Below are 27,537 nucleotides of genomic sequence, written 5' to 3'. Positions count from 1 at the left end.
CATGACTATACCTTCTAGAGTAAAAATTTAAATAAATGTCAAGATGCATGTTAAAAAAAATATGTGCAGGGTTTAGTGAGAAGCATCAATGTATTCTGAAAGTGTTCTCCTCTGTACCTGATTTATACAAGCATAGAGCTCTTCTAAACTAAGAACATAAAAAGGTATGCTATACTGTTGACTACAGAATACTGCAAAGTTTTATTGCCATTTAAACAAAGAAGCCATAACAGTTAAATGAGCTCAGGCAATAGGTTTCAGCATCAAAAGGTGGCAGCTGTAAAGAGTTATGGCTAATTGAATATGGAACTCCTGCTTAATCAGATAACTGCTCTGCTATTTCCAAATGAAATGCCATTTCCATACTGTCTGAAAATGGCCTGTTTTATTGGTAACCAGAGAAAACAATATAAACTGTAAATAACATTAAGTGCTGTGTTTACCCATTCCAGGCACTGAAGTAGCAGGGGATCCAGGGCGCCTTGGTAAAACATTTGATTGCAAGGATGGCACAGCCGTTCTTTCCGGGAGCCCGCTCAGAGCTGGAGTCTCTCTCTGCAGATTAGGAGATGCTGGGAGCAGGGACTTTGGAGAGCCTTGCTTAGGAGTTGCAGGTGGGGGCACAGAAGCATTTCTTTGAGCTGCAGTCCTCTGACGAATTTCTGACAAGAACAAGTACATACTGAATTTAATACCTAGCATTATAAACAAGATATTGGTAAAAGTTCATTAATATTGTTACATCAATTAGCAAATTACATAATCAAAACCAGGAAGGTCTAAAACTAAGTATCATCAGCTGAGCTGATGTCACAGAAGTAAATACCCATAGAATACTATATTTTAATAGTAATTATCATAACTGTTAAACACTTTGGGGCAAAATTCTTCTAGAAAGAAATAGAGAACAGAATCATAAAGTATCTGCTAAGGCAGAACATTGGACAGATGAATAGCTAGACTCAAACCACAGTGCACAGAACTGACCACTTATCGATGGCTTAAAAAATGCTTCCATGTATTTAGCTTTCCTAAAATCTATTCATTCAGCGTCTAATACGCCCAGGCTATGTGCCCAGAGTTATTACAAAAATCAGATTGGACAAATGAAACCATTGTAAAACCAGAAGACAAAGTAATGCTTCATTCAGGTGATACAGTTTCACTCACTTGTTTCAGTAACCCTACCATCAAACCACCTGCATGTGGATTCTCACAAAGCAGGAAGGGGCTCTGCCAGAACACCTTCCTACTTTTACATCTTCTCACACCACTATCAGTTACTATTAAATCATTACCATGAAAAACTTGATATATTTCCCCAGTTGTTCTTCTGAAGCCAAGTACCACCAGTAATGTACCACAGTCTGAATGTTGGAATAGTCATGCAAGCCAGAGGGTCACACGCTATTGCAACAAATCAAACAGAAATGGAAGGACTGCATTAGCTCTGCAGATATTTACATGGTTAACAAGTAGCAGGTTAGTCCCCAAAAGGGACACCCCAATAACAGCCACACTTAAAGCTGCAATACCCTATGGAGTTAAGTGTAGAGCATCCACGTCACTTTGAACAAGCTTGCATGTCTTCCTTCACAACAAATAGAACTGAACACTACATTTGGACTTTAAAATCATTTCCAAGTCTCAAGATTAGAGAGATTTTATCTGCTGACTTTGTGTCAGGCTGGAAGAGTTTAAATGCTTAGCAGGCAGTTTACAGGTCCACTGGCAAGCAGCCAGTGGAAAATCAGTGTGCTGAGTCTGAAGGAATGATCCCTGTGCCCAAAAGTACAATTCCACCATGCTCAGCTCCTGATTTGGGTGGAGAGGGTGAACACGCTACGTCAGCTGGCACTAGCTAAGAAAGAGCAGCTATCACTGAAGTACTGGGTCAAACTAACAGTTCTGTGGGAAAACTGCCAATCTAGTGCCAGGAAAATTGCAACATACGTATGTTATGGTCTTGCCTACTTATCTGTACATATCAATAGGATTAATACACAATAGAAGAAAGAATTAAAAATTCTTCGGTATCACCACTTGAAAAACTACAAGTTAAAAAACCACAGCCTCAGTAAAAATCCACCTAGTTCAGTTTCCCACAAAGTGGAACAAATTACTGCTTTTCCCCTGCCACACCATGTGCATGGCTGCATTACTTCATACAACTGCACTGTCCAAATTACATCACCCAATGAGTCTGAAGGTTCTGTATTTTAACAAGGACGTCCGTCCCCTCACGATTTAAGTTGTTCAGAATCTGGAAACCGGGATTAACTGCTGAGGTAGTTGCAGAAATTCCATCAGCCTTTCCTTGGTGACTTGTTTCTGGTTTGAAAACTGCTCCTGTATTGAGAGTTTTATCTGAAGTAAAAATTCATTTATGATGAACCTCCCCATTAACACGTCTTCAAGACTTTTTTGTGAGAGACATTAGCAGTAACCTTTCAAGTTTTACTACACTAGGATGGATAACTGCATTCTCTCTATGCCATCTGACCAACAGCATGGCCCATCTCCAAATACAAAGTAGTGATTAAAATCCATTATTTATTTAACCATTATAGTCAAGTTTGTGTTACAGTTTCTGGTCGTGCTAGTTTCAAAAATTAAGCTAAAAGGTATGCAATTTCTCAAGTCTTCTCAGGTCCACATATGTACAAAAAAGGAGCGATAAATATAAAGCCTAATTCCACTTGTTTCAAGATAATTTTTAATATATGTACAGACATCTTAATCCATTCTTTTTTCATTACAAAACCCTCTTTATTGTTGCTTTACATAGAAAAACGTCAAAGACCATGGCTAATTTCTACACATGGATGTTACTTTTACAGTTTGAAGGCTGTCTTTCTAGATCATGTGGTTTAAGCATACTAATTCTAATTGTTTAAGAGCACTGAGTCTGTTTCAATACATCATGGCTATATCCACATTTATTCTGAGCCCATAATACACTATTTCAAAGCAATTTCCATGCTGCCTGCAAGAGCTTTGCCCCTTTTGCCCATTCCTTCTGAAGGGTCATTTTTGGCAAGTATTCCTTAAATGACTTTCGATTAAAAAGATACTGCTACTTTAATGACTCTTTCTCCATATTTCTGTTCCCATAAAGATGCTGAACCAGTATTTTACAGTCAGTGTTAAAGAGATGTGCTTCAGTAGTTTTAGGCTCATTACAGAGTTAAGAATGCAAGACTCATTGCTAGTTTCCAAAAAATATTAGGTTATTCACACTGCCTTTTTTCCCCCTTCACTTAGAAGTTCACTTGGCTTTCACTCTATTCTGTGATTCACACTTAAGAACTAGCTCAACTCTGCTGCTCCCCAAGTCACCAGAATCTGCATTATGAGAAAGTGAGAAATGCTCTCCTTGGCATGACCAACAACCCAGCCATTCCAGTATTTTCTTTCATAGAGTGGCTGTGGATGTTATTCAGTGACGACAACACAAACCTGGATTTCTGATGCTTACATTCCTGATACCATAGCCAGTATCCACAAATGTACTGTCATGGACATCAAGAGTACAGCCCTGTCTCAGCATTTTAGTATCACATATGGACCCTCTACCCATGAACTCCCAAAATTCCTTTTAAATCTGCTCTGCACTTCCACAATAACAGTACTAATATCCTTTTGAAGTAACTGGATATGATCTATATACTTCTCAAATTGCCTTAAGATGCAATGTATTAAAAACGAGCCTCTTGCAAAGTTCCAGATTTCCATAATTCCAAGTTGCACAACTTAGCTAAGAAACATGTCCATTGACCTCAACACTAACACAATTTACAGCTACTGCTGATGTAGATTTAGTGAAATTCTGCAATTTTCCAAGGATTTTCTTCAGTAACGATATTTGTGTATCCAAAAGTCAACGGCATGAAGACAGATAAATAGCTTAAAAATAGAACTTTTATTCTCCAAGCACACTACAGTTCACATTCTGCAGTTACCAGCACTGGACACTTCAGATATAAGCAGGCACATTACTTAAGAGGTACCTACTCCACTGATGATTCAGTATGAGCTCCTAAAGACTGTTACACTACTGCAGTGGTGAGGCAGTGACATGTTTCATGTTTACAAGCATAACTATTTTATTTTTCCCTCACTTCAAAACACCTTGACTTTTGTAGACCGTATTTTTTTTTCATACAGCTACTGTACACTGCAGGTCAATAAACAGCTTACATAACTTGATGGCTTTAGCATCAGACCAACCAAGCATTTTCTTCCTTCCTCCTCATGCTTACATCCATCCCACAGCCTGCAACCATCTTTTATTCCATTATTTTTAATTCAGGTCACAGAGTGATCTCATTTAGAATACACCTGTGCCAACAGTCCTATTACCAAAATGAAAAGAGCAAGAACCAACAAACAGGATACTGTTGATAAATATTTCACTGCAAATATATACTTACCCTATTTTTCTCTATGGCCAAAAAACTAAATAAGTATATATTCATTAACTGTACCCCTCAAAATATTTCTAAACAGATAAAATTGCACTTAAATTTTCAAATTCCTTTCTTTCTGGATTTTGTGACTTTTTAATGCCAAACACAAGATTGACCTAAGTCATGTTAAAACTACCACTACTTATTTCAGCAGTACATATCAAAATCACAAAAACTCCAAGAAGAACTAAACACACAGGAAAATTGGGGTGCTACCAGTTGCTTTTCTGAGAACCAACTATTATGCAATACTGACTAAACCTTTGCACCAATTAGTATGATGTGCAAGCTTTTATTCCTATCAGTAAGTCAAAAATAGACTAACTAACTAACTAACCTTTCATCCGGTGTCTCATACAGAACACTGTTCAACTCGATTATGTATCAGTTATCGTTTATCATCTTTTCAAAAAGACTTAATTACAGAGCTCAAGGAATTGAGTTCTGGAACTTGGCTTGCTTGTGTCCAAAGTGAGCAAAGAGAAGATCAAGCTTTCATGTTAACTTGCCAGCAAATGTTTTATTATTCCAAACCACTCTAATTCTACCTCATACTACATGCACCAAATTATATCACAACCACATAAAGGTGTAATCTAGTTACAGTAAGTTATACACTGCACAGAACAGAAGCTAATATTCACTTTGGGCAAATATTTAGTGTGAACAGCAATAAGCTAGTAGATTTTTTGACAGCTAAAAATTGAAATAATTACTGCATAACAAGTTATTTGAAAAGCAAGTCTCCACAATTTCACAAGCCAAAGCCAAACACAGTGTGTCCCTCTTGAACTGTAACACACCTCCAAAATAGAACAGTCTGACTAACTTCCACAGGGACAAAAAGCTGCACCACTTTCAAATTCAATGCACTGGAGAAGAGAACGGAAAAAAGAAAATAAAACTGTGCTGTATATGAACAAAGTTACATTGACTCATAGAATCATTAAGGTTGGAAAAGACCCTTAAGATCACAGAATCCAACTATTAGGCATGATAATTTACAAAATTTATTTTCCAAAATCCTTTCCAAAGTTTAACTGCACTTTTATTATGCACTTAACTGCTTCTTCAGGATCAAGCAACAGTGTCCATGCACCCCAAATAGCTGAATCTGCTTGAAAGAGAATTGTACATTTTCTCACTGGTGTCCCCACTTAGAGGTTATTGGTTCACACCATGACAGTCTCAAAGAGCACTCTTTGCAAATGAAACTGTACTAAAATATTCCTTCCAGCAAGCCCATGAGACCAGTTTACAGCTAGCTCTAAACAAGAAGTTCTAAGCACAGATAGTATGGGCAAACTCCTCAGCAACAACTGTTTCACATATCTCTTCATACCACACTTACTACTAACACAGACCACAGCTTAGAGTGACTGGCTCAGAAATAATTCTAACTCTCTCAGAACCTCTCTCTCCCAGCCCTTCTATTAACAGTCATGACAATCAACACAACACAGCATATGCTGGATCCAACTGATCTGCTTTTGTCTGCCTGGATCAAAAACAGGGGCACTATGTTTTATTACCAGAAAACCCAACATACACAAGACTAATTAATAGACACTGACCAGCTCACTTCTCACCACTGCTCCTTACACAGCCTGGGCAGAGAGGAAGAGATCAGTCATCTACCTCCTAAGGAGTTTCAAAATTGCTGCTGCTCTTATTAAAGACAGAGTGACTAATTAGGCCTGTCTAATTTATGACTAACCATGTGTAGATTTCTATACAGAAATACACATGTCCAGGTAGTTTCATCCCCTGGTCCATGTTGCTTGCACTCTACAAACAGATCTATCAGCCTACTACTGGACTACTGGAGTGATTTCTAACATAGCTCAAGAAGGATGAATTTTATAAAGAGTTTTAAAAAAGCCAACAACAGAGTACCTACACATTACACAATCACCCATGAGCTGTATTAAGGCAGAGAAAAGAAGAGGGTGTCAGAATGGCCCTTCAGCTGGAACAAAACTATGAATGCTGCAGAAATGGAGCATGGACGAGACAGGTAAGGAAAAAACTTGAAGAAAAGCTGTTGTGTCTAAGACATCAGAAGAGATTAAAGCTTCACCGTGGAGGTACTGCATTGCAACTATTCACCCTCAATGCCAACAAGTAAGGATAGCTTTAAAACGTTTTCATGGCAATATGAAGCTAAGCAGGAAGAAAAAACCAGCAGATTTGATGATGCAGCTTATAAACATCTTTGTTAGTAAATCCAGGTGCCGTGCACTGAACAAAACAAGTACTCCAAGAGTGAGAAATGAGAAGAATAGAAGTTTAGTTACCCACAAGAGTTAAATGCAAAGCTGACAATTCTAGTGTTAAATTCCAAAGCAATCTGTCTATTTTATGAAAAACTATGCATATCAGATTCTGCAGTTTATTCTGAGCATCAGCCCTTTCAGGTTGTAACAAAGTGAATAACAAAGACTCATCTTAAAGTGTGAGTACAATCCTCAGTATTTACAGTATGAGGCAGCCTTTATACTGTGTTCATACAAGCATTTTCAGTTTAACTACAGAGTATTACACTCAAGCCTAAAAACTAACACTAGTCTGTTTGCAGAAATATTCACATAAATATCACATTTTTAATATAAGCATTCTACTGTGCATTAGGTCTGTCAGGTTTTGAAATTTGTGTGGGCAATCTAGTAACAAGGCTTCCTTGAAACACATTTAAGTTTTTTCCATTTTATTTTACTTTATTCAATAGCACCTTTAAATGGAACATTGTAAACCAGTAAAGAACTGTCCATTCTTTGTAACTAAAAAGTAGTTGAATTATGCACCAGCTTCTTTTTCCTCTCTGGGCACCAAATAGAAGTAGTTTAAGCACTGCATTAGGAAAGGTCTAACTAGCCATAAATAGAAACACAATTGAAAAGCTAAGTCAATGAATATTACAAAAGATTTGAAAACAACTTAGTATTCCAGAAAAGTTGCAAGTTTGCCACAAGAAGTTAATTTTCTCTCGGCTTTAACATCAAGCAGCATTGAATATCCTGCTGTCTAGAACATCAGGCTTTAGTAATAGATCCCTTGCCTGAAAAATACAGAACAGTAATGGGCATAGCCTAATGAACAGTCTATTAACCCTAAATAAAGGTCAATTGATCAACAAATTTTATCATAGACAGACTTCTAGAGTGGAAATTGCTGTGAAAGATGAACATCGATGCTAAAGAGCACCCATTTTACAGGGCTATTACCTTGTCCAGGTCTTGGGGTTGCAGGTGTTCCAGCAGATGGTAGTTCAGTCTCCTGCCAATTAATTATAAATAACATTATTTGAATGCCCAGCTCCATAGCACCTTCCATATTACATCAGCATCAATAACAAGACTCACCTTTGCACTTGCTGCCGGATCAAACCTTTCAAGGATTAGTTTAGCAGTCTTGTAGGTTTCCTTTTCCATTACTTCCTCAAGCTGGAACAAGAAAGATTCAACACATCAACAGATAAGTTTTCAAAGTATTTCCCCCACCATACCCTCCCATTTACAAGCATCATATCAATGTTAACAAAAAATGAAGCTCGTTCATGAACCAGCAGCATTTTCAGCTACCTGAGGGTTTGCTGCATTCAATGGAAAATAAATTTTGCTTTCAAAAATAGTTTCTAAACTAATGGACTACTTGTACTTAACAGCTTTATTGCAAGGAAACACCAAATATTGCTAATTGTTTACATATAATGAGGAGAATAATTACAAGCACCAACTTCAATAATGGAATGTGCAAAAATCTATCAGCCATCATTATTGGAAGTTATTAGACATGACAAGCAAATGACAGGCAATTCCTTAGATTTATTTCCTCATAGCACTTAATGCTATTAATTTAAGGAAGGTCGTTAGCCAAGTGCTTTACAGAATAAAGTCCCTGTGCCAATTAACTGCTGTCAGCATCGATTTTAGATTATTTATTAGCAGAAGCAATTAGGTTGCTGCAAATGCTGTGAAAACTCACTAACTAGAGAACTGCCATGGAATTTGCTCAAATGACTTTAAAGCCTGGATCTACATCTTTACAGCAACTCAAACTGCTTTTCAGAAAAAGGAACACTTCAAGAATTTAAATAAAAAATTTACTGAGAACTATGCATACTTTAGGGAGTGTAATTAAAGCACTTCATTATTACAGCATTTTATTTACAATGCACTCAAGTGGCTTTATAGCTAATACATGGGCTTAATTAAAAAATGTAATCACTAGCAAAGCATCATTTTAGTGGTTAACAGCCAACATCAGAAGCAGCTTAATCTTAAAACTGAGATAGCTGAAGTTATGACAAATACCTAGTATGTATAGAAATTATAATACATTTTACAGCATCTTAAGCAGACCTTTCTTCCTGGATATGCTGACTAATGGCCATGTTCAGCTAAAAGTGGGGACTTTGTTCTGAAGTTTGCTGTTGGCATAAACTGCAAAACTGAAAAGGTCAGTGGTCAAAAAATTAAATTCTCTCAAAGTCATTTATCACTGCTAAAATAACAAATGGCGCAGGTTAACATGAATTGTATGCCATTATTTAGCTAGTGAGAAACTAAAGTTTCAGCCATTCTCCATATACAGACTGTGCAGGGGTTTTACATTTAGACAGACCTCAGGATCACAAACAGACCTCAGAAGCTAAATAAAAATTCGCTCCATTTAATGGCTTCTGTATATTTATTTAGCACTCACTCCTCCACACATTTCTTGAAGTTTGAGGCAAAGAATACTATCCAGACTGTTAATTAAGGACTGTTGAAACAAAAGGGAGTGAAGAAGGAAGTAAAAATCAATTTCCTAAACTTGTATTTCAGCATCACTTTGGAGTTAACCCACTGACTTCGTAAAACAAATGCCACACAGTGCAATAAGAGCAGAATTAATGACCTAATAGGAAAAATAAAGTATTTATTGCTTATAAAAGTAAAAACTGTAAGACAGACTTTTATACAAAGGGGTAAGACGAGTGAGGTGAAGCTGCAAAGTGGGGAAGCAATAACACTCTTAATATGTGGCTGCCAAATCAAAACTTTAGAAACTGAATTCACTTCACATCAATGAACATAAAATGCATGCTTATGTTCTGTATAGCCAAAAAGAAAAATGAGAAAACTTTCTGCAGGACAAAGTGACCTTTAGGGAGAGAAAAACCAGAACACTCCACCATCATTTGACACTTTCTTTAGATAAAGCACTTTTTGCCACAGCAGTATTAGATAAGATAGTAGCTATTTGTAGATAGATAAGTTTTGCAAAAACAGTAACATTATTTTGAAACATAATTCAACTCGCACCACAAGATTCAGTTGTCAGAGCTATCCTCCACATCACATAGTTTCTGGAAAATTCATTATTTAGTCTTCATATTTTGAAATTCATATATAGCTTGAAAATTCTAGTACAGCTGAATCTGAACAAGAATTCAGTATGACAACTGACTCTCTACAAATGTCTTGAAAATATATAGAAATTGTCAGGACTTCTACAAACATATTCACATTTCTCATTCTTTCACTTCTAGAGTATAGTTTCCTAAAGTAAATTGAAATTTGGCTGATAATACCAAATAAAAAAAATCACAAAGGTCCAAGTTTACTTACTGTGAGCAAACCAGTGTAATTACCAGAAGAAAGTAAGAGCCCATGTAAAATTTAAATACTACTTCTGTGTTTGCAGAGCAGAGGAAACTGGCTCTTGTTCCAACACAGGAAACTCATTTCAACAAATGACTTCTGGAACATTCACCATGCTGAAGCATGATCTTGGAAGGGTTGGCTTAATGCTGAGCACTAACCCAGCAAATTGCTGAACACCTCTTACTGTTTTTCCATAATACAATCTTCCCTGAGATCCAAAACTTTTCCTACAAAATCATTTTCTACTTTCTGCCAAGGGCTAACTCCTAGTCTATCCTTATCAATAAAGCTATAATGCTGAGCAACCCAAATCACAAGTGAACTCTCTAAGAAAGGCAGTATCAGCCTAAGCATTAATTTTTCATGGAATTAATCAGATCTTACTAAAGAAGCATGGTACCACATTTTCTTCCTATGAACAACTGTATGGATGAACTCCTTCCCAAGAGGCAACTAAACAAAATTCCTGTGGGAATGGCATCAGCTGCCTAAACTGAATAGCATGAGCAATGTATTTTAAGCTTCTTGTAAAGGCAATTTAGCAACCAAAGACTTAAGTACTGGCATGGTGCAAACCACTCATTAATCACCATACTACTACGTGAGTGCATAAATTGAGAATTACTTGCTATGTCAAACCCAACCATGAGGTCTTCATGTTCACACAAAGCCATGAAACTGCTTTCAGTCTACCATTTAAGATATACCAATATACACTGTAAAAGTTTCATGAAAATTGGAAATAAATAAATCACTTAAGTCACAGTAATCAAGTATACTCTGAACAGATCCATGCCAACATTGAAACCACCAAGGTAACTGACCCTTCATGAGTAAATATGATTTTAACTGCATTTTGAGTTTTCAGTTGCGTATTTGCAGTACTCTAGCATTTACCAGTCAGACAAAATTGGGCTTATACAAGAACCAACTCCTAGCAGAGTTTTTATCACATACTGAAAGTCATCAAAATATCAGTGGCTGTCTACACCTAGAAGGCTGAAGACCAAGTTGATTAAAGAGTAATTAATTTAAGTAATAGAACTCATATGCTGCATTTTTTTCCCCATTACCAATGTAACTCCAAGACAGCCTTGAAATCAGACCAGCCAGGTATTTTTTCCTAGATTAACAGAGGCAAGTTCTAAACTCTTACCTGAAATGGCTTGGAAGTCTGTCAAAGTCTAATATTACACTTAGCCTAGTATTCAGAGTAGCTGAGCAAGCTTCAGCAAAGTTTAATTCTAAAATTAGCAAGCTAATTACTATACTAGCTTCACAACTTTGTCCTCAGGCTAAGAATTATCCCCTCTTTAAGATGGCTGTTCCAGGTAAACTCTCCACTAATTCCCAGTGCTATCAGCTTAACACATGTCCTGTGTCCTTGCTTTAATAGGCTTAACCCTCTGAACTTGCTCTTCTACCCACGTGCAGGCTCAAGGGCTGACATCCTCGTTAAATGACAAACTCTGGGACCAAAACCACAGCTGAACAGTCACCAACAAAACCACAGCATCCCTTATGATCAAGGAGGGAAACAAAGTTGTGTCTTGAAGTACTGCCTTAATTACAGCTAATTAACTTAACCCCTACCCCCAGTTAATAACTCAACAAGTTTTAAAGTATTCACTAGAAAAAAACCAGCATAGTTAGCTCAGTGAGAAATAAGTATTACACAAACTTTGAGTCAAAGCAGAGGATAGACAATACTAATGGTAATTTCCAGATGAAGTATCTGTATTTGTCAAATATTTTACCCACATGAGTACCCACATGACTATGTAACCTAAGTCAGAAGAGAAGTTAAACAAAAATTAATTTCTATTGAGCAGTCACTGCAAACCCAGCAGGGCATTCTAGCAGATGAGGAGCTTACATCATTTACAGGTCAGCCCTGTAACAACCTTGTGTCCCTTCAGATATACAAGTAATGTCTGTAGGGAAAAGGTGAGCCACATGACTGCAAAACACAAGTACTGTAACATTCTTCAGAAGGACAATTGTCTTCAATATAAGATTTATCCAGCAATTAGGTAGCTGAGCTGCAACAAAGTGAAAAAGCACAGCTGTTGCAGCAGGCTCAGTGGCCAGACAACAATTTGCATTACAAATAAACAGGAAACATGTAATTTACTTATCCTAAATACTTGGAGGACCACAATGCAAATATCTTAGTAACTAATCCTATTGCAAACTCAGCAGCAAATCAGAATTCAACAGGGGAAAAAAATCCTCTCCCTCCCGTTATTTCAGTTGATTTTTGTTTTGCTAATAAGTAGGTTATTCATAGCCAAAGGCACTCCTAAGGAAGTTAACCAAACAAAACAAAATCAAATCTGAGTATTACCAAAACGAAATTTTTACAGAATGCAATTTATTCAGTATTTCTATCTAAACCATAAATTCTATTCTGTCTTGTTACCTGCATCCCCTTCCAGCTCATTTCAACATGTTCTGTTTCATGTATAATTATCTAATTTTAATGCTTAATTGAACCTCTTAAATTATGATGAATCTCCCAAGTCCATCTTCTGAGTATAAAATACCAACACGACACTGGTTCAAGGGGTTGCAGGAAGTCCTCTGTTTTTGGTTCCTTGCTAGAAAGCAGGGACCCACAAGACCACATGATAACCAAACTGATAATGATAACTCTGAAAAACAGCTGAATTATACATTATTGGACTTTCCAGAACTCAGCTTCACTAATCCTATTCAGAAGTTTGTCTTTAATGATTAAGACTTGACTTGCATATATACTCATGGCACTTTATACTTCCAGATTTAAATTCTCCATAGTTACACTATAATTTCATTTTGTCTACAAAATACTTATGAAGTTGTTTCATTTTCATATTGTACATTGTTTCATCCCAGTTCTTCTACAGTAAGTTGTTTTGATGTTTTGCACATACAAAATACACATTTAGGTTTTTCCTGACTAATCATTTATTCAATGCCTTTTCTCCTAATTGCTTCTCACACACAGAAAGTCAGTATTACAAGTGCTTCTATAAAAAAGATTTTTATGATTACAGAAAACTGAACTTCAACTGAAATGAAGACTTTACATTCAAGATTCCAAAACCTCTTTTGTTCTCCACTGTGCTTTTCTTGCTTCAAGAACTCCTCCTTTAATGCTACCAAATCACTATGTTAATTGGAAACATTAACTAATTTCAGTTAAGCATTTTTCACAAAATAAACTTAATACAGTTGTCATGCTCATTTCTTTGTCTCCTAGAAAATATAAGCCTCTCCAACCCCTTTTATATCACCACTACAACCACAGAACACATCCATTTAAACATAAGCAAATCCTCTTTACCAGAGGACAATGATAGAATTAGGTTACAGGTGATCTTTTTTACATTTACATTTTAAAAGTGATAAAACACAGATCATGACATAATACCAAACTCTTACCCAACACACTTTTGGTACCTTTGGTTTTTTATTAATTTAGCTAACATGGCAAAATCCAGAAGGTATGGGGTAAAAACTGTGGGAAACTCAATAACAAAGCCTCATAATAGAATTTTTGGAGTTTTTGGAGGTAGGAGGAGTTGCTTTGGCAGGGTAAGGTTGGGGGACGGAAAGTGTTTGGGTTGTGGCAATTTTTAAGTTTTGCCTTCCAAGGCAGATGAAGCCAACCATGTAAGAACACAGCTTGTTCTCTCAACAAGCTTCCTCATGGAGTGATTAAACAGAAAGGAAACAGCTTTCAGTGTTACAGACTTCACAAAGAGGGCAAGTTACCCAAGACTTGGAGGCTTTTCCATCCTACATTTTTCTTACTGAGATAAACTATTGATCAAGTTTGCTGCAAATATCTGACATACACCAGTTTTAGTGAACCATAACAATAATTCTGCCTTGAAGCTTTACTTACTATTTTTTTCTTTTGGGATTTTAAATCTTCCAGCGCATCATCTAAAAGAAGGACATGACACATTAGTTCTCAAATACAAATTAAAATAATTTCAGCACACTCTAAACATTGACTTCGCCTTATGAAATCGGAAAAAATTATGCACTGACCACTACCAACTCTAGACTTCAGTAAACTTTGTATAAAACAGAGTTTTTTATGTGAAAATAAATCACTTAAAATGCTGAAACTGCTTATAAATTATAGCCCACTGTTATCACTTTACAGTTATAACTATTAAAAATTTTTATGCACCATTTCCTCATTAAGCAAACCAATTCTAACCAGTGCCCTGCTTTGACCTACATTAAAAGTGGTACAACAATGGACCAAATATATTTAATCTCATGAGTCAAAATACAGAAAAAAGCTTGAGGTCTAAGCATTAATATATCTGAGTACCAGATTTACTGGCTTCAGTATTTCACATAAACCTCTTAACACATACTAGTTTCAAATGCCAGGTCAATTCCAAGCTTGAAAGCTCAATCTATTTCCTCCTTTCTATACTCTCAGACTACAGCAAAGCCCCTAGTTTTGTAAAAACAGGAGGTCATTTTACTACTAAATGTTCAGAGACTGTTAGAACAGGTAGGCACAACACCTAACCTAAAAGGAAGAGAAAGAAGAAAGGCCAAGTGCATGTGTCTTTTTCCAGAAAGTCAATATTTGGAGCTTGACACTCATGGAAAATTCACTGTAATAAACCACCATACAATGCAGAAAACATTCTCTCAACAAATTAGCTTTCTAGTAAGTACCTCTGTTCACAGCAAGATTTTAACAGTAAGCTGTACAACTTTTTACCCTTTCTCCGTGTTCTACTGAACACTGGCATCTTAGTTCCTATAAAAATATACCTATTCTTACCCGTTTTTCAGACTTTAAAGACAGAAAAAGCTTCATAGAATTATAAGACACAAAACCAAAACCAACCAAACTAAACACACTTCTTTATAAATAACAAAAATACAAAAAAAAAAGTATTTCATACCATTCAAAGTTACTTCAGGAAAACTGTTACTTAAAATTAAGGGAATAAATAATTACTTTTTTGTTCTTTTCCAGAATGCAGAAATCCATTTTGATCAAATAAACCTCTTTATTAAATGTGCAAAATACAAAAACTGGCACACATATATTTAAAAAGTTATTATTTATGCAATGAAAGGGTAATTACAACCCTCCATATTTGTTAATAGGACATGGAAAAAGACAATATTTAATCCTGGGATGGACTACAGATGATGGACAATTCCAGAAAATGTGCATCTTCAAATTAGTAAGGTACCTCCTTTCACCAAATTTTACATTTCTATTAGAACACAGTCACACACGTTGTCCCACACAGATTAACAGCTTAAAATGTACTGCAATGCAGTGTGGCATCATAAAACCAAATAAACAGCAGAATACAGCCAGCTATTGATGGTTACTCAAGAAACTGCAAGTGCTTTTGGTACAGAAATGTCTAGTACACCTTCAAGCACAGCCCTCCACAAAGCAATGCAATCAGTTGAAAAGTGTGGGTGCTCCTTTCTGAGCACTTTACCTCCTGTACTCAACCTCATGAAAGAACCTTATGAAACACCTGCCCCTTCAAACGTGGCCAAATGGCAATTACTGCAAAGTACTCCCAAGAAACCAACATATCTCATCTTAATTAAACCTACAGAAAGAAGAGAATTCATACTAGAGAAGTCAATACCTGCAATGCACACCATTTATTTTCTCCACACTTCGGGACAGATCAGCCTCAATCTTTTACAGCCGTTTGTCTGACCAGTGCTAAAAACTGAAATTCCATAATCTCTCTGCATCACCATCTCTGCAGTCTAGCTACAGATTTTCTTCATTCACAGCATCATTCCCAAATCTGGTGTACAGAGGTTATCCAGCACAGAGCTTTATTGTATTATATAACCACCTCCAATGTCTCAGTATGTTCTACTAACTTATCCCAGAATAAAAACTTAGCTTTAAGCAACTGGGTTGACAGTCTGCTCTCTCAGCTACACTTTCTCCTGCTTTACTGCTTCAATTTTACATTTGATTTGTCTTTTTCAAATACAGAACTTTTATATCTGAGGTAAAACACTTCATTTTTATCCAGTCTCTAGAACCACACAGAAATAATCCCTTTTGGCATGTTCTATCATCTACTAAACCCTTTACACACAGGTGCAACAAAAGCACTAGACTTGCCTGTATGCTCAAAACAGCAATAAAGACATTTAAGCAAACTAGAAAAATATACTTTTTTTTTTCTTATTCAGCCATGAAATGCAAATCACTCATTTCACCTTAGAAATGAATCACACAGCACCACAGAATATATGGACAATTTTATTTCTACATAAAAATGTATGTTCCATGCTTGCATATCAAATGCAAACATTAAGTTTAAGAAAAATTCTAAAAGTGATGTTTAACTTGTAAGCTGTCACAAATTAAATATATCATGCTGTTCTGCAAGTCATAAAACACAGTGCAACACTGAGGTTTTCTTGTATTATTGCTCACATCACCATGAGATATTGTTACAGGCTGGACTGCTTTCAAGGAAAGTCTCAAATGAATTCTAACTACTGCAGACAAGTGCCACAGATGTTGTTTTTAAATAGCATGCAGATTCATTCTAATGCAAAATTTAACAACTTTTTATATATATTTGAACACCTCCATTACTTTTCAGTTTTCCTTAGCTCTCAAAAAAGCAGAAAAAAAACCACCTGCTTATACCTTTCAAACTCAGGAAAACATAAGTATGCTTTGGAGAACTTGGGGGAGAGAAGATACCTTGACAAATAAATTAGACACATCTGCTATAAATCTCTTCCCCTCTGTATAAGGATAACAGATTAAGACTGCTGGAATACTCATGAGATGCAAGTATCAAGGGAATGACTACTACTGGTTTTATTTCCTTTCCCCTTGCTCCTACTTCTACACCATATTTTATCCATTACACATCTGACACAGGCAAAAACAGGAGAAAGTTAGCACAATTTTATAAATGAAGTGAAAGATTAAGCAGTTTCCTTCCTGTTCCTTCATGAACTATGTAGTAGAAAAAAAGTTTAGCTAATACTACCCATTTCATTATCAACTAAAAGGCTACTCTGGTCTTCCTGGAAGCCAAATGATCAAAATCATTTATATTATCATAGCAAGAATCATTCTCAGCTAGCTACATATTTAAAAAAAAAAACACAAGGAAAAGGTACTTACTATTCCTTTCTGTCCGTTTGGAAAAGAAAAAAATGAGCAGTGTTCTTATACACCAGATTCTTTAGAAGAAAAAGAAGAATTATATTCATTAAAATATATTACAGTAACCATTTCTGAAGTCATTTAGCAAACAGAACACTTACCAGATGAGATTTTATTTCACATATACAAAGAACAGAAACCTTCAAACAGTACTTATAGAAAAAACTAAAAATTAAATTAGCATCTTGTCAACAAGACATCAATCTTGCTCTAAATAAAATCATCTTTTCTATTAAAATTAACTGTTACTTAAGGCAGAAATACTAAGGCAGCAGCACCAATACCATCACTTGTTAAAAAACGTTCAGCTGAAAATGACCTAGTCATCACTTTTTATTTTATAGACTTATAATGCATTTTATCCAAAAAAGAAGAAACCATTTAAGGCCCAAGGGATTATTGGGAAGAATTCTAATACCAATGAGAAGCATGAGGCAGAGCTACTGTACAAATGCTCTCACAAGCAGAATTAACTGATGTGAGTCCTAGTGATTTTAGAGAGCTCTAAGTCTACTCAGTTTCTGTAGGGTTTCAGCTGACTTAGCTGGAGCAGTTTATGTCAAGATGAAGTTAAACTGATCTATGACCGTTGCACATTTGAAAGGTCTCTCTGCAATCATCAGGACTTCATTTGTTTTATAGCTTAGAATTGCTTCTAAATATTAAGCTGACACTTTTCCTGGTAAGTTATTTAGCCTAAGCCAAGTGGCAAAGCTCATACACGAAGCCATTCCAAGCATTCCAAACCCTCCTAATGGTAATTAAATAATAGAGCCTAAATTAGCAACGTTTCATTTAAGCAAAAAGGCTAGAAAGGTTATCTGACTAAAAGCAAGCATAAGACAGCAGGCAAAAGGCTCTAAGAGTTTTGACTTCATTCCTAAGAACATCTTCTGTGTTTATGTAATGGCTGCCCAGTTAAAAATGCCTTCAAGTATTAACAACACAATCCAAGTTAGGCAAGTTACATGAGACAACTGGAATCTGAGAGCAGCTATCCTAGCTAAGAGAAACAAAGAAGTTTAACTATTCCATGTCCAAAGGTGTGCTGCAATAACTGATCTAGTAATACAGGTGGATTTATCTGCTTATACAACACAAAATGTGTCTTCATCAAGTACCAGAAGAAATAAATGTTTACAGGGTTTAAATTGCCTTTAAATACCTTGTTACACAGGCAAAAAGCACTATTTCTCTTTTAATGTATGCTTAATAGTCTTCTACCTAAAGCTGTATTCTAAATATGAAGCAAGTCAGGCATCATGAAATAAAAAGGCATTTCCTCTTTAGGAAATCCAAGACAAAAATTTAATAGCAGACCATTTCAAACAATTTTACAAAAAAGAAAAAAAAAAAAAAAAAAAACATTTCTGTGAAAAATCAGAACATGCAAATTAAAACTAATTCAAATAAGAATCAGTTCAAGAAGAGCACTCTTCTAACATGCTAACATATTTCTTTAACTTTTCAGGTATTTCAGTATACATTTAAAATTAAGGAAGTTCTATTCCTAAAACTTAACTCGCTCGACCAACATCAAAAACTGGCTGAGACCCTGAGGGACTGACCTAAGGCAGAAATAAGTTGGTGACTGACTGCAAGCTGAAAAAGGCAGACATACTCCAATTTGATTAGGTCTGAAAAATCTCTAGAGCTATTACTGGGTGGCACCAGGCATTCAGCATGGAGTCACCTCTTGACCGAGAACAAAGACAAGCTGGCAGCTGCTTGCCATTCATATCTGCCAAAAAAAGCTGAAGGGGAACAGCTTAAGGAAAAAAAAAAATCTGATAAACAGTTGCAAGTCATAAGAGAACTACAGTCTGATTCTAAGCACTAGTAAGCTGATATCTAAATGAGAATTTTACAGAGAGCCATCTTGAGAAAAAAAAAAAGCAGAACTGGAAGACAAACTAGCAAATAAAAGTCCAACATGTGAACTCCAGCCATCACCTTCAATAATAAAAGCTTTAATTCTTACACTAATTCTAACACACCTATGTGAAAGCAGGCTGTAATACTTCCTCATTTACAAGCCTCACATACTAACAACAAAGACTTTGAAATTCTTGTCCTCAAGAATAAAATTCACATTACTGCCCAAGATTAAGTTGAGCTCTAATGTCAATATTAACCCTTTCCAGTCAGGATACTGTACTACTGCCCAAATATCTTGTCCAACAGCAGCACATCAATGTATTATGGAGAACAAAGTATTACAAAAAACACCTTCAAGATGGGGCTTTGCCACACGTTACGTTATGCTGACCCATGCTCATCAAACTTGCAAACCCTCAAATATTTACTTTTTACTTTGCTTTTCAAGTCTAAAGCTAGGGCATCTACAATCCAGGCTTTCATACAAAGGTGCTGTACAAATGGAAGTACTTATGATCATTTCAGCAAATTAGTAAATGCACTGTGCTCCCCATCAGTAGGAGAGATGCTCAGCAGGCTGCTCTCACCTCCCTGATGGTCTGGAGGAAGGGGAGGCAGCAGAGCAGCTGTTCAGTGAGGTGGGAGCCCATTTTGATACTTTAAGAAAAGTAGATCCCTTAGACAACAAAAGCCACTCGTCAGGATAAGCAACCAATCAGCTAGGTGTAACAAATATGTAGGCAATACTTTCTCCAGTTCACATACAATGAAGTCTGCATATTTACTTGTTGAAGAAAGCAGCCAATGATTTTCCAGAAAAACAGCTAATTATCAACAACTAGTCCTCAACACACTTAGGATGATGATCTTTCAAGTCAATTCTGTGATAATGGCCACCTAACACAGGAAAATAAGTTTCTCCATTCATTCTTGTATTTTTCCCAGGTTTATACACTATATTTTACATTTTACCTTTGGTTACTCTCACATAGTAATATTACCTTATAAATTGCAGCAAAAATAAAACCCAAGATAATGCTCTTATACTACATAACCTTAGAGCTTTTCAGACACAGCTCTCTAGCCCCAGTACAATTTTGATAAACCAAGTAACTTTAGATGCTATTATCTTTTGATGATGAGACTTAGTTCTGTACTAAACCCAGACCCATGAGAGACATTCCCCTTACAGAAAGCATCTGCCTAACTACTTGAATTTATTTTAGAAGTAAAAATTCAGCAAGTTATGACATCTCAAGGATTGTCAAAGCAAACTCAAACCCCTGCTGAGATGTATTTTCCATTCCCTTTTATCAAAAAGACAGCAGTTAGAAAATAAAAAAGGCATATTTACTTACATCAATGGAAATGCAAAAAATGGAAGTGTCATTGTCAGCCTTGCTGTCCATTCATCAGGAAGACACCACAAATATACAATTAAGCAAGTAATAAGATAAACAACTGAAGAGTAGAGAAGAAGCCTTCCAACCCATATTTTCTGTAGCCTCTGATTTTTTTCTCTAAATTCTTCTAATGTCTGTATTTCCTGCAAAGAAACAGGGTTCAGCCTTATTAATGCAATTAATAAGTGGTTCTATGAAGCTGCTTTTAAACACCTGCTAAAATCAACCCTATCAGTTTGATACTTAATTAGAAAAGTTAAGCAGCATTTTGATAAATGACAATATTTGCCCAAAGGTAACTTTCATAGCATAAATATTCCACACTAATAAGGTTATGTTATGGGCCACTTGCACCTTATTAGCAACTGGTAAGAAAAGCTTAAAATTTGCACTTCTTCACATTTTTTAATACATTAGAATATTTGGGACAAGTGAAAATACCTGTATCTTATGAATGGCAGTCTTTACTATCAAATAAGTCACTACTAACCATACTCTGCATTCTAAAGCTTTCATCAGGTACCTGTGGAATTTTAAATGCCTCTAACACTTTTTTCTGCTAACATGGCCAATTGCTGGATCCTCTCCATCATTTTACTTGTTTTCCTTTTGGTACTTTCTTCACCTTAAGAGTGAAATCCTGAACATCTGTATGGTGCTTCTGGTATAATAATAAGTGATCCAGCAATGCTCTACTAAGTTAATCATTTTGACTGTATTTCAAGTGACAACAGAAGTATTCACACTTCCATTAAAAGGAAAACAAAATATCAACAGAATATTTCAAAACAGTTAATTTCCCCACGGAGTACAGACATCTGTCACAAACACTGGTGAAAATCACAACTGATTACTGAACAAACTATCCAGTTATTTTGCCCCTGACCTTACTTCCACTACACTTACAACTTCCACACATAAAACCATACATTGAAGCTTTTCTAATCAACCTGATGAATGGAACTTTGCATTAGTGACATTTGCCATTACAGGGGGCTTGAACCATTAGTTATAACTGAATTGTGTAATCAAGTTAGCTTCACATTCATTCCTATTTCAGGTTCTCTAAATAAATATGTGCCCTGTAGTTTCTATCTATTATACAGTATTGGTATTTTTTAAATGACTAAACAGTAAGGGGAAAAAAGATAATTTCTCTGATATGCAGAATCTCTACTACTGGAGTAATTACCAAAATAATTTAAAATTTCATGAGAGTATTTTACCTAATATGAGAGAAATACATGGCCAGCAAAAAGGAGGTATATTTCTAAACAAAAATTCAAACAAAACATCAAAAAGCAAACACATACCTTATCTAATTTTTCTAATACTTCTACAGTGGAAGGCTTTGCCTGCTTACAAGGGAAAAGAACAAAGAAATTAATCTCACTTTTAAAAACTCAGTATTTCAGGGATTACTGTACATTAACAGTTTCCAAAAAAAAAAAAACCAAAATATATTCATAATAGATTAATAAATTACCTATTTTACATAAAGGTAAGAAGTTTTCCTATTTTAGTGGCAAATAGAAGGGACCAAAAGGAATCACTATTTTACAGCTGGCATTACTCTTAACTGAAGGCTTTTCTCCTGCATCACAAAAAATGAAAACCTATAATGAACCTACAGCAATAAGAATGTGTGGGTGGAAAGTAAAACAAGAACAGAATTGATGAGTGGCAGAAATAGGCAAAACACAGAGAATATAGAGAGGAAGCCCTAACCTGATTACTCCAGCTTTTTATTGCTATTCATTCCATATAAGAACACACGGTGTAAATAAATCATAAGCAACTGCAAATAAGGGCTGTCATCACCAGTAAAACTTCCCATGGGAGCAACTGGAAATCCACCTTCTAGAAATCTTCCCTAATTTCTGAGAATTGTTAAGTCACAGTCTTTCCCTACCCTTCACACCATGAATTCAAAAACCACAGCTCACACTTCATCACCCTGAAAGTGAGTTTTAATTACACAAAACTGACATTCCACATAAAGTTTCACCTTTAATTGAGTTTTGTATGGAAGGCTCTGAAGCCAACTGCTAATAAGCAAAGGCAAACCCCAACTCAGAACAACTCACATCTGCCAGGAGTCAAAAACCTCATGCCTCCTCTTCCTCATAAACTCATTACACCACTCAACAACCAATAAAGAAGATAGGAAGACAGACTTGTACAGCAGTAAGTAGCTACCAAACTGTTTGTTAAAACAGACAGAAATGTATTCTGCATATACCCATTTTTACCTAGGTCACTAACTTTTCAAGTCACGGATGCTGCAGTTTCTATCCCGATGATGCACCACAAAAGTGTATCAATTTACAGAAATAATTAAAACTGTGTATTTTTAAGTTAACCAAGCCAGGGCCAGACTGGTACTGCAAAGGAAATGAAGAACAGCAGAGTTTCACAGCTTAGTGATTCAGCAAAGAATACTTATGGTCACAACATCCCACTACTGGACTTTTAAGTGATATACTCACAGGAAAATTTTAGCACTATCATTCATCCAGTATAATAACAAACATGTCCTGCTACTCCCATCTTCTAGACCAAAGCTTGTTACATTGTTATACAATGTTACTTACCCTCCATCTTGAAATTAATCCACCCATCTTCTCTTGCTGACAAATGTTGGCAGCGCTATCAATCTTCTACAACAATTCACAGCTACAAATAAAGCATTAAGCACTTAGGGGTGATCTAACAACATAATCAAAGATTCTCAGATTCATTCTAACATATTAAAAAGCAAAATATTATATAAAGCCATTTCCTAGCTGTCTACCTATGTGTTACTTTTAAATTCAGTTTTCTGATTGATAGGCCGTCCTGTAAGTCACTTGATCAAATCAGATGCAGCCAAAGTGATTTTTATTTTGGAAATATTTAAACAGAGGGGAGTTCTCAAAAACATAGGTGCAAATGAACAGCAAATAGTCATCAAAGTACTGCAGCAGAAAAACAATTTTAAAAACTTAGTATTGGGCAGGATTATTTAAGATACTGATACTGCTGCCCCTAAGCATAACTCAGTATTCCTTTTCACCTGCCACTCTAGGCATTCAGCATTAATATCCTTCTGTTCATGAGAAAATTTCTCAAATAAATCTACTTCATTTTAATGTTCTCATCGACCAGAATATGCTGGATAGCACTACTTTTGTGTGCCCAGTTTTAAGTTCAAAGATCTCATTTGCTATACAAAAGCACTACACTGGCAGGTCTTCCCAGCACAACCCACGATGTACAACCCCGTCATCAGCACATCAAGTATCTCTAAAACAATTCCAAAGGGGCAAGGGCAGCTCACCTCACCCTACACAAACCTGGAACTCATGAACAACATTAATTTCATGACCTGACTCTAAGCTCCTGAAGTGAAATTGTAGCAACTTTCCAGTAGAAGATAGTTGAATCAATTGAACATCAGGATGGCAGACTTTCTCTCCAGTCATTTAATATACAAGTTCTTTACCCACTGAACAAAAAAGTAATCCATTCAAAACAACCCTGACAGTAAAATAACGCTCAATCCCAACCAGGGCTCAAACCTTTCTCATTCTAGAATGAAACACTAACTGATCTAGCTAGACAGAAATATAAGTGATCCTTATCTTGTTTATTAAGTTTCCTTTGGCCAGAAATGGATAGATACATTTCAATCCAAATTTGTTTCAGATTGTCTGAGGCTGCAAGAACAATTTAATATGTATAGGATACACACTGCTCCCTAGTAGAAACATTACTGTAGTCTGGTAACCTCTTCACCTTATATGAAAGCCAAGGACTCCAGAACCATAGGCCCTACTGGTTTCAGAAGCAAATCCTTAAAGATAAGGAAATCCATATCAGAAATGCCACAAAAATTAAGCTAGAACAGATGGGCAAATTAGCTCCACTGCTGCCAAATTAGTAGCACAAAGGGGTGAGATACAGAAAAAGCAATTACCCCTTGGACTCGAACAAATTCTCAACAAATTTCTCAAAATAATCACTACTGCAGCAACTCACCTCTGTAAAAAAGCAGTCTTTCTCTCTTTTTAAACACACAATCTAACACCAAGAATTTTACACAACTGTGACTGCAGATGCGGGCCAGCTTTTGTACAATGAGTATTGCAGAAGATCTGAGCCTACACTTTCTTCCAAGGTATTTCTACAGACAGACAGCTTTCATACTGTTTTGCAATAAAGACACCGTGTCAAATAGGCAATTGTGAAGTCTGTAAAGGCATCACAAGGCTCCAATGCTTCCCTAGCATTGCCACTGTCACTAGGAGAAATGGTAGCTCTCAGCTGTGGACACAGAGAGACACAGAGATGTTCACAGGGCCTTTGTGTGAGCCATTTTCCTTCAAACCATAGTCTGAGAACCTCTCCACTACAAGTGTTAGAGAATCTTCAGAGAACAAATTATCCATAAGCTATTGGTGACTCTGACACACCAAATAACACATTCACACTGCTATTGCTACACAAGTTTTTTTAAAACATCTGGCAAATGCTTGGAAGAGAAACAGGTTCAACAAGTGCCATTATGCATGTGACATTACAGGAGCTATGATGATGACAGGCTTTACAGATGCTGCTCTGCAAGTCTGTAATACTACCAAAGCCCTTTCCCAAAGGGGTATTAAGTGATTACGGCCACTAGATTCACATTTACAGTTTAGTCACTGAATCCTCGGTGAGGAGATAGAAAATGTTCTATGGTTACTATGGAGTGCCTCAGATGTTTTCCTTCCTCCCCTCTCTTCATCTTGACATGACAACACAAATTGTCTTCAACTGCCTCAAATTCTCCTCCTTCCTCCTCACCTGCCACTCCACATACCTACCACTACCATCCTACTATTCATGGCAAGAGATAGTCCACAAGTTGCTTCCTTCCCATGCTCTAATCAAAAAATTATTGCATAGGACTTTTCCCTTCTGAAGACTGCACTCTAGCACACAGCTGTGCATTTCACTGACTAAGCAGTAGTGCAGTTGGATTCATTTCCACACACATTATCACTAATACACAAGTAAGATAGCTGCAACATGTCCTAAGCTTAAAACAGACAAAAGAAGAAATGGAAACACTGAACAGAGAAGTTTCAGAAAACACTACTACCAGTTTCATTGCCTATTATTATTATTTTACACTCTCAAAAAATATTTATAGCAGCTACTCTACTCCCAAAACATTTAAGTTATTTAATAAAAAGAAGAAGTGCCAGACTAAGAGACCAGAGCTGAAAAAGCTTCTCCTTTGAAAGAGGCATAAATCCACAAAGTCACCCACACCCATCTACCTACGTGGAGAAAACAGCTTCATGATCTCATTACTCTTTTATCAAGTCAGTCTCAAATTTCTTCAGGCTTGTTAATGTTTTAAAGATTAGAAGTCCTCAAAAAACTCAGTCTCCCAAGTAAACTTTAATAACTGACATGCAGAAATTCAAGACTGAGTAACATAAAAAGAAGACATATTACAAGAAAAAGGAAGTTGGAAACTTGTAAACAAGGCCTTGCATACAGACTTCCCCCCTAAAGGAATGGGCAATGCTTTTGAAATAGGTCTTTTTTGCAAACTTAGTGATTCCACTTTATGTAAGTATTTTTAAACATTTAACATTACAAAGAACACAAATTCTACCTTTCAATCTAAATCTCCAGTTCTGCTCACAGTTCACTCACAACTTATTGACCTCACAAACTTCCACTGCGGCCATAAAAAAGTTTTTCCAGCCGAGTGCCGTGCACAAGGAAACAAGCAAAACCAAACCAGGAGCATCACCCACTGCTGGCCTGCCCCAGGCTGCCTAAGCTACACTAAACTTTTTTCCATCTAAACATCATTTGCGGCTGTTATCGTCTGGAAGCATCCCACAGAGATCTTACGCTTTGCAGAGCCTTAAATAAAAAGGCAAATTAGCTCCCACACGGACCGCACGGCGACAGAGCGAGCAGCGGGTGGGTCAGGCGCTCTTTTTTGAAACCCAAGCCCCGGCAGCCAGCGCGAGGAGCCCGGCGGGCAGGGAGGGCTTCGGCAGAGGTCAGCGGAGCCCCCGCTGCCCGGCCCGCCGGCCGGCACAGCGCCCGCCGCCCTTCCCCGCGGCCGGGGGCTCCCTCCTCCGAGGCCGCACCACGGCCCACCCCGCCCCGCGGCGAGGAGGGAGAGGGAGGAGGCACCCGCCGCCCTGCTCCGCTTCGTACCCCGGGGCCGCTACCTGAGTGCTGTCACGGGGAGCGCCTGGAGCCCCTCTCCCACCGCGGAGCCGCTCGGGGCGGGGCCGGGCCGGGCCGGGCCGCGCATCCCGCGCCATCACGTACCTGCCGCGGGCCGGGCCGCGCATCCCGCCCGCCGCCAACGCCACCGCAGGAGGAGCGCGGCGCCGGGCCGCCGCTCCCAGCAGGCCCCGCGCGGGCGCGGCAGCCAATCAGGGCCTCGCTGCCTCGGGGCGCGCAGGAGCGGGGCGGGGCCGGGCCGGGTCGCGCTGTGGGCGGGCGGGCGGAGGCGTTGGAGGGGGACGCTGTGCTCTGAGCAGTGCCGTACTCGGCCGTGCCGTGCCCTGCCGTGCCCGTGCCCGTGCCCGTGCCCGTGCGCCGCTCCCGCCGCGCCTCGTGGCCCGGCCCGGCCGGTGTCCCGGCCGGTGTCCCGGGCGGCTCTGCCGAGCCGAAGCGGGCGGGTGTCGGAAGGTGCTCACTCCCAGCGGGTCCGGGGACGCAAAGCCCGTCTTCCCGCGGCTCTCGCTGATCCCTGTTGCAGCAAATAAAGGGGTTTTAATGCGAAGACCGAGGAAGGTGAGGGTCAGACTGTCATGAGGAGGTCTGCAGGCGTTCAGCCGATGGAGCGGTGCTGACAAAGAGGCGCCGCTGGATGTGTGTTCCGCAGGCAGGCGCGGAGTCCCCTTAGGGACGCAGCAAAGGGCTGCTCTCAT

At 37.7% G+C, this 27,537-nt stretch overlaps 1 protein-coding gene across 2 annotated transcripts in view; it reads right to left on the bottom strand.

Moving 5' to 3' along the window:
* LNPK (lunapark, ER junction formation factor) overlaps positions 1-26,968 on the bottom strand; it is a 48,468-nt gene extending 21,500 nt beyond the window's left edge. Inside the window, exons 1-9 of one of the 2 annotated variants that reach the window (XR_009933417.1) lie at positions 26,930-26,960; positions 23,197-23,278; positions 21,916-21,960; positions 20,558-20,745; positions 17,280-17,338; positions 14,010-14,050; positions 7,832-7,912; positions 7,694-7,745; positions 444-662 (exon numbers count right to left, since the gene is read on the bottom strand). Coding sequence is in view for 1 of the 2 variants with exons in the window: in XM_062498123.1 (XP_062354107.1) it covers positions 444-662; positions 7,694-7,745; positions 7,832-7,912; positions 14,010-14,050; positions 17,280-17,338; positions 20,558-20,745; positions 21,916-21,960; positions 23,197-23,223 (712 nt within the window). In the remaining variant the exon portion in view is untranslated. Of the gene's footprint in view, positions 1-443; positions 663-7,693; positions 7,746-7,831; positions 7,913-14,009; positions 14,051-17,279; positions 17,339-20,557; positions 20,746-21,915; positions 21,961-23,196; positions 23,279-26,929 lie in introns of both variants that reach the window. The other variant, XM_062498123.1, reaches the window with a different exon arrangement.
* Between the last annotated feature and the right edge of the window lie 569 nt (positions 26,969-27,537).

The sequence above is a fragment of the Cinclus cinclus genome, chromosome 9, assembly GCF_963662255.1.
Source record: "Cinclus cinclus chromosome 9, bCinCin1.1, whole genome shotgun sequence".
NCBI lineage: Eukaryota > Metazoa > Chordata > Aves > Passeriformes > Cinclidae > Cinclus > Cinclus cinclus.
Note: the sequence above shows the minus strand (reverse complement) of the source record. Positions and strands in the feature narration are given on the sequence as shown.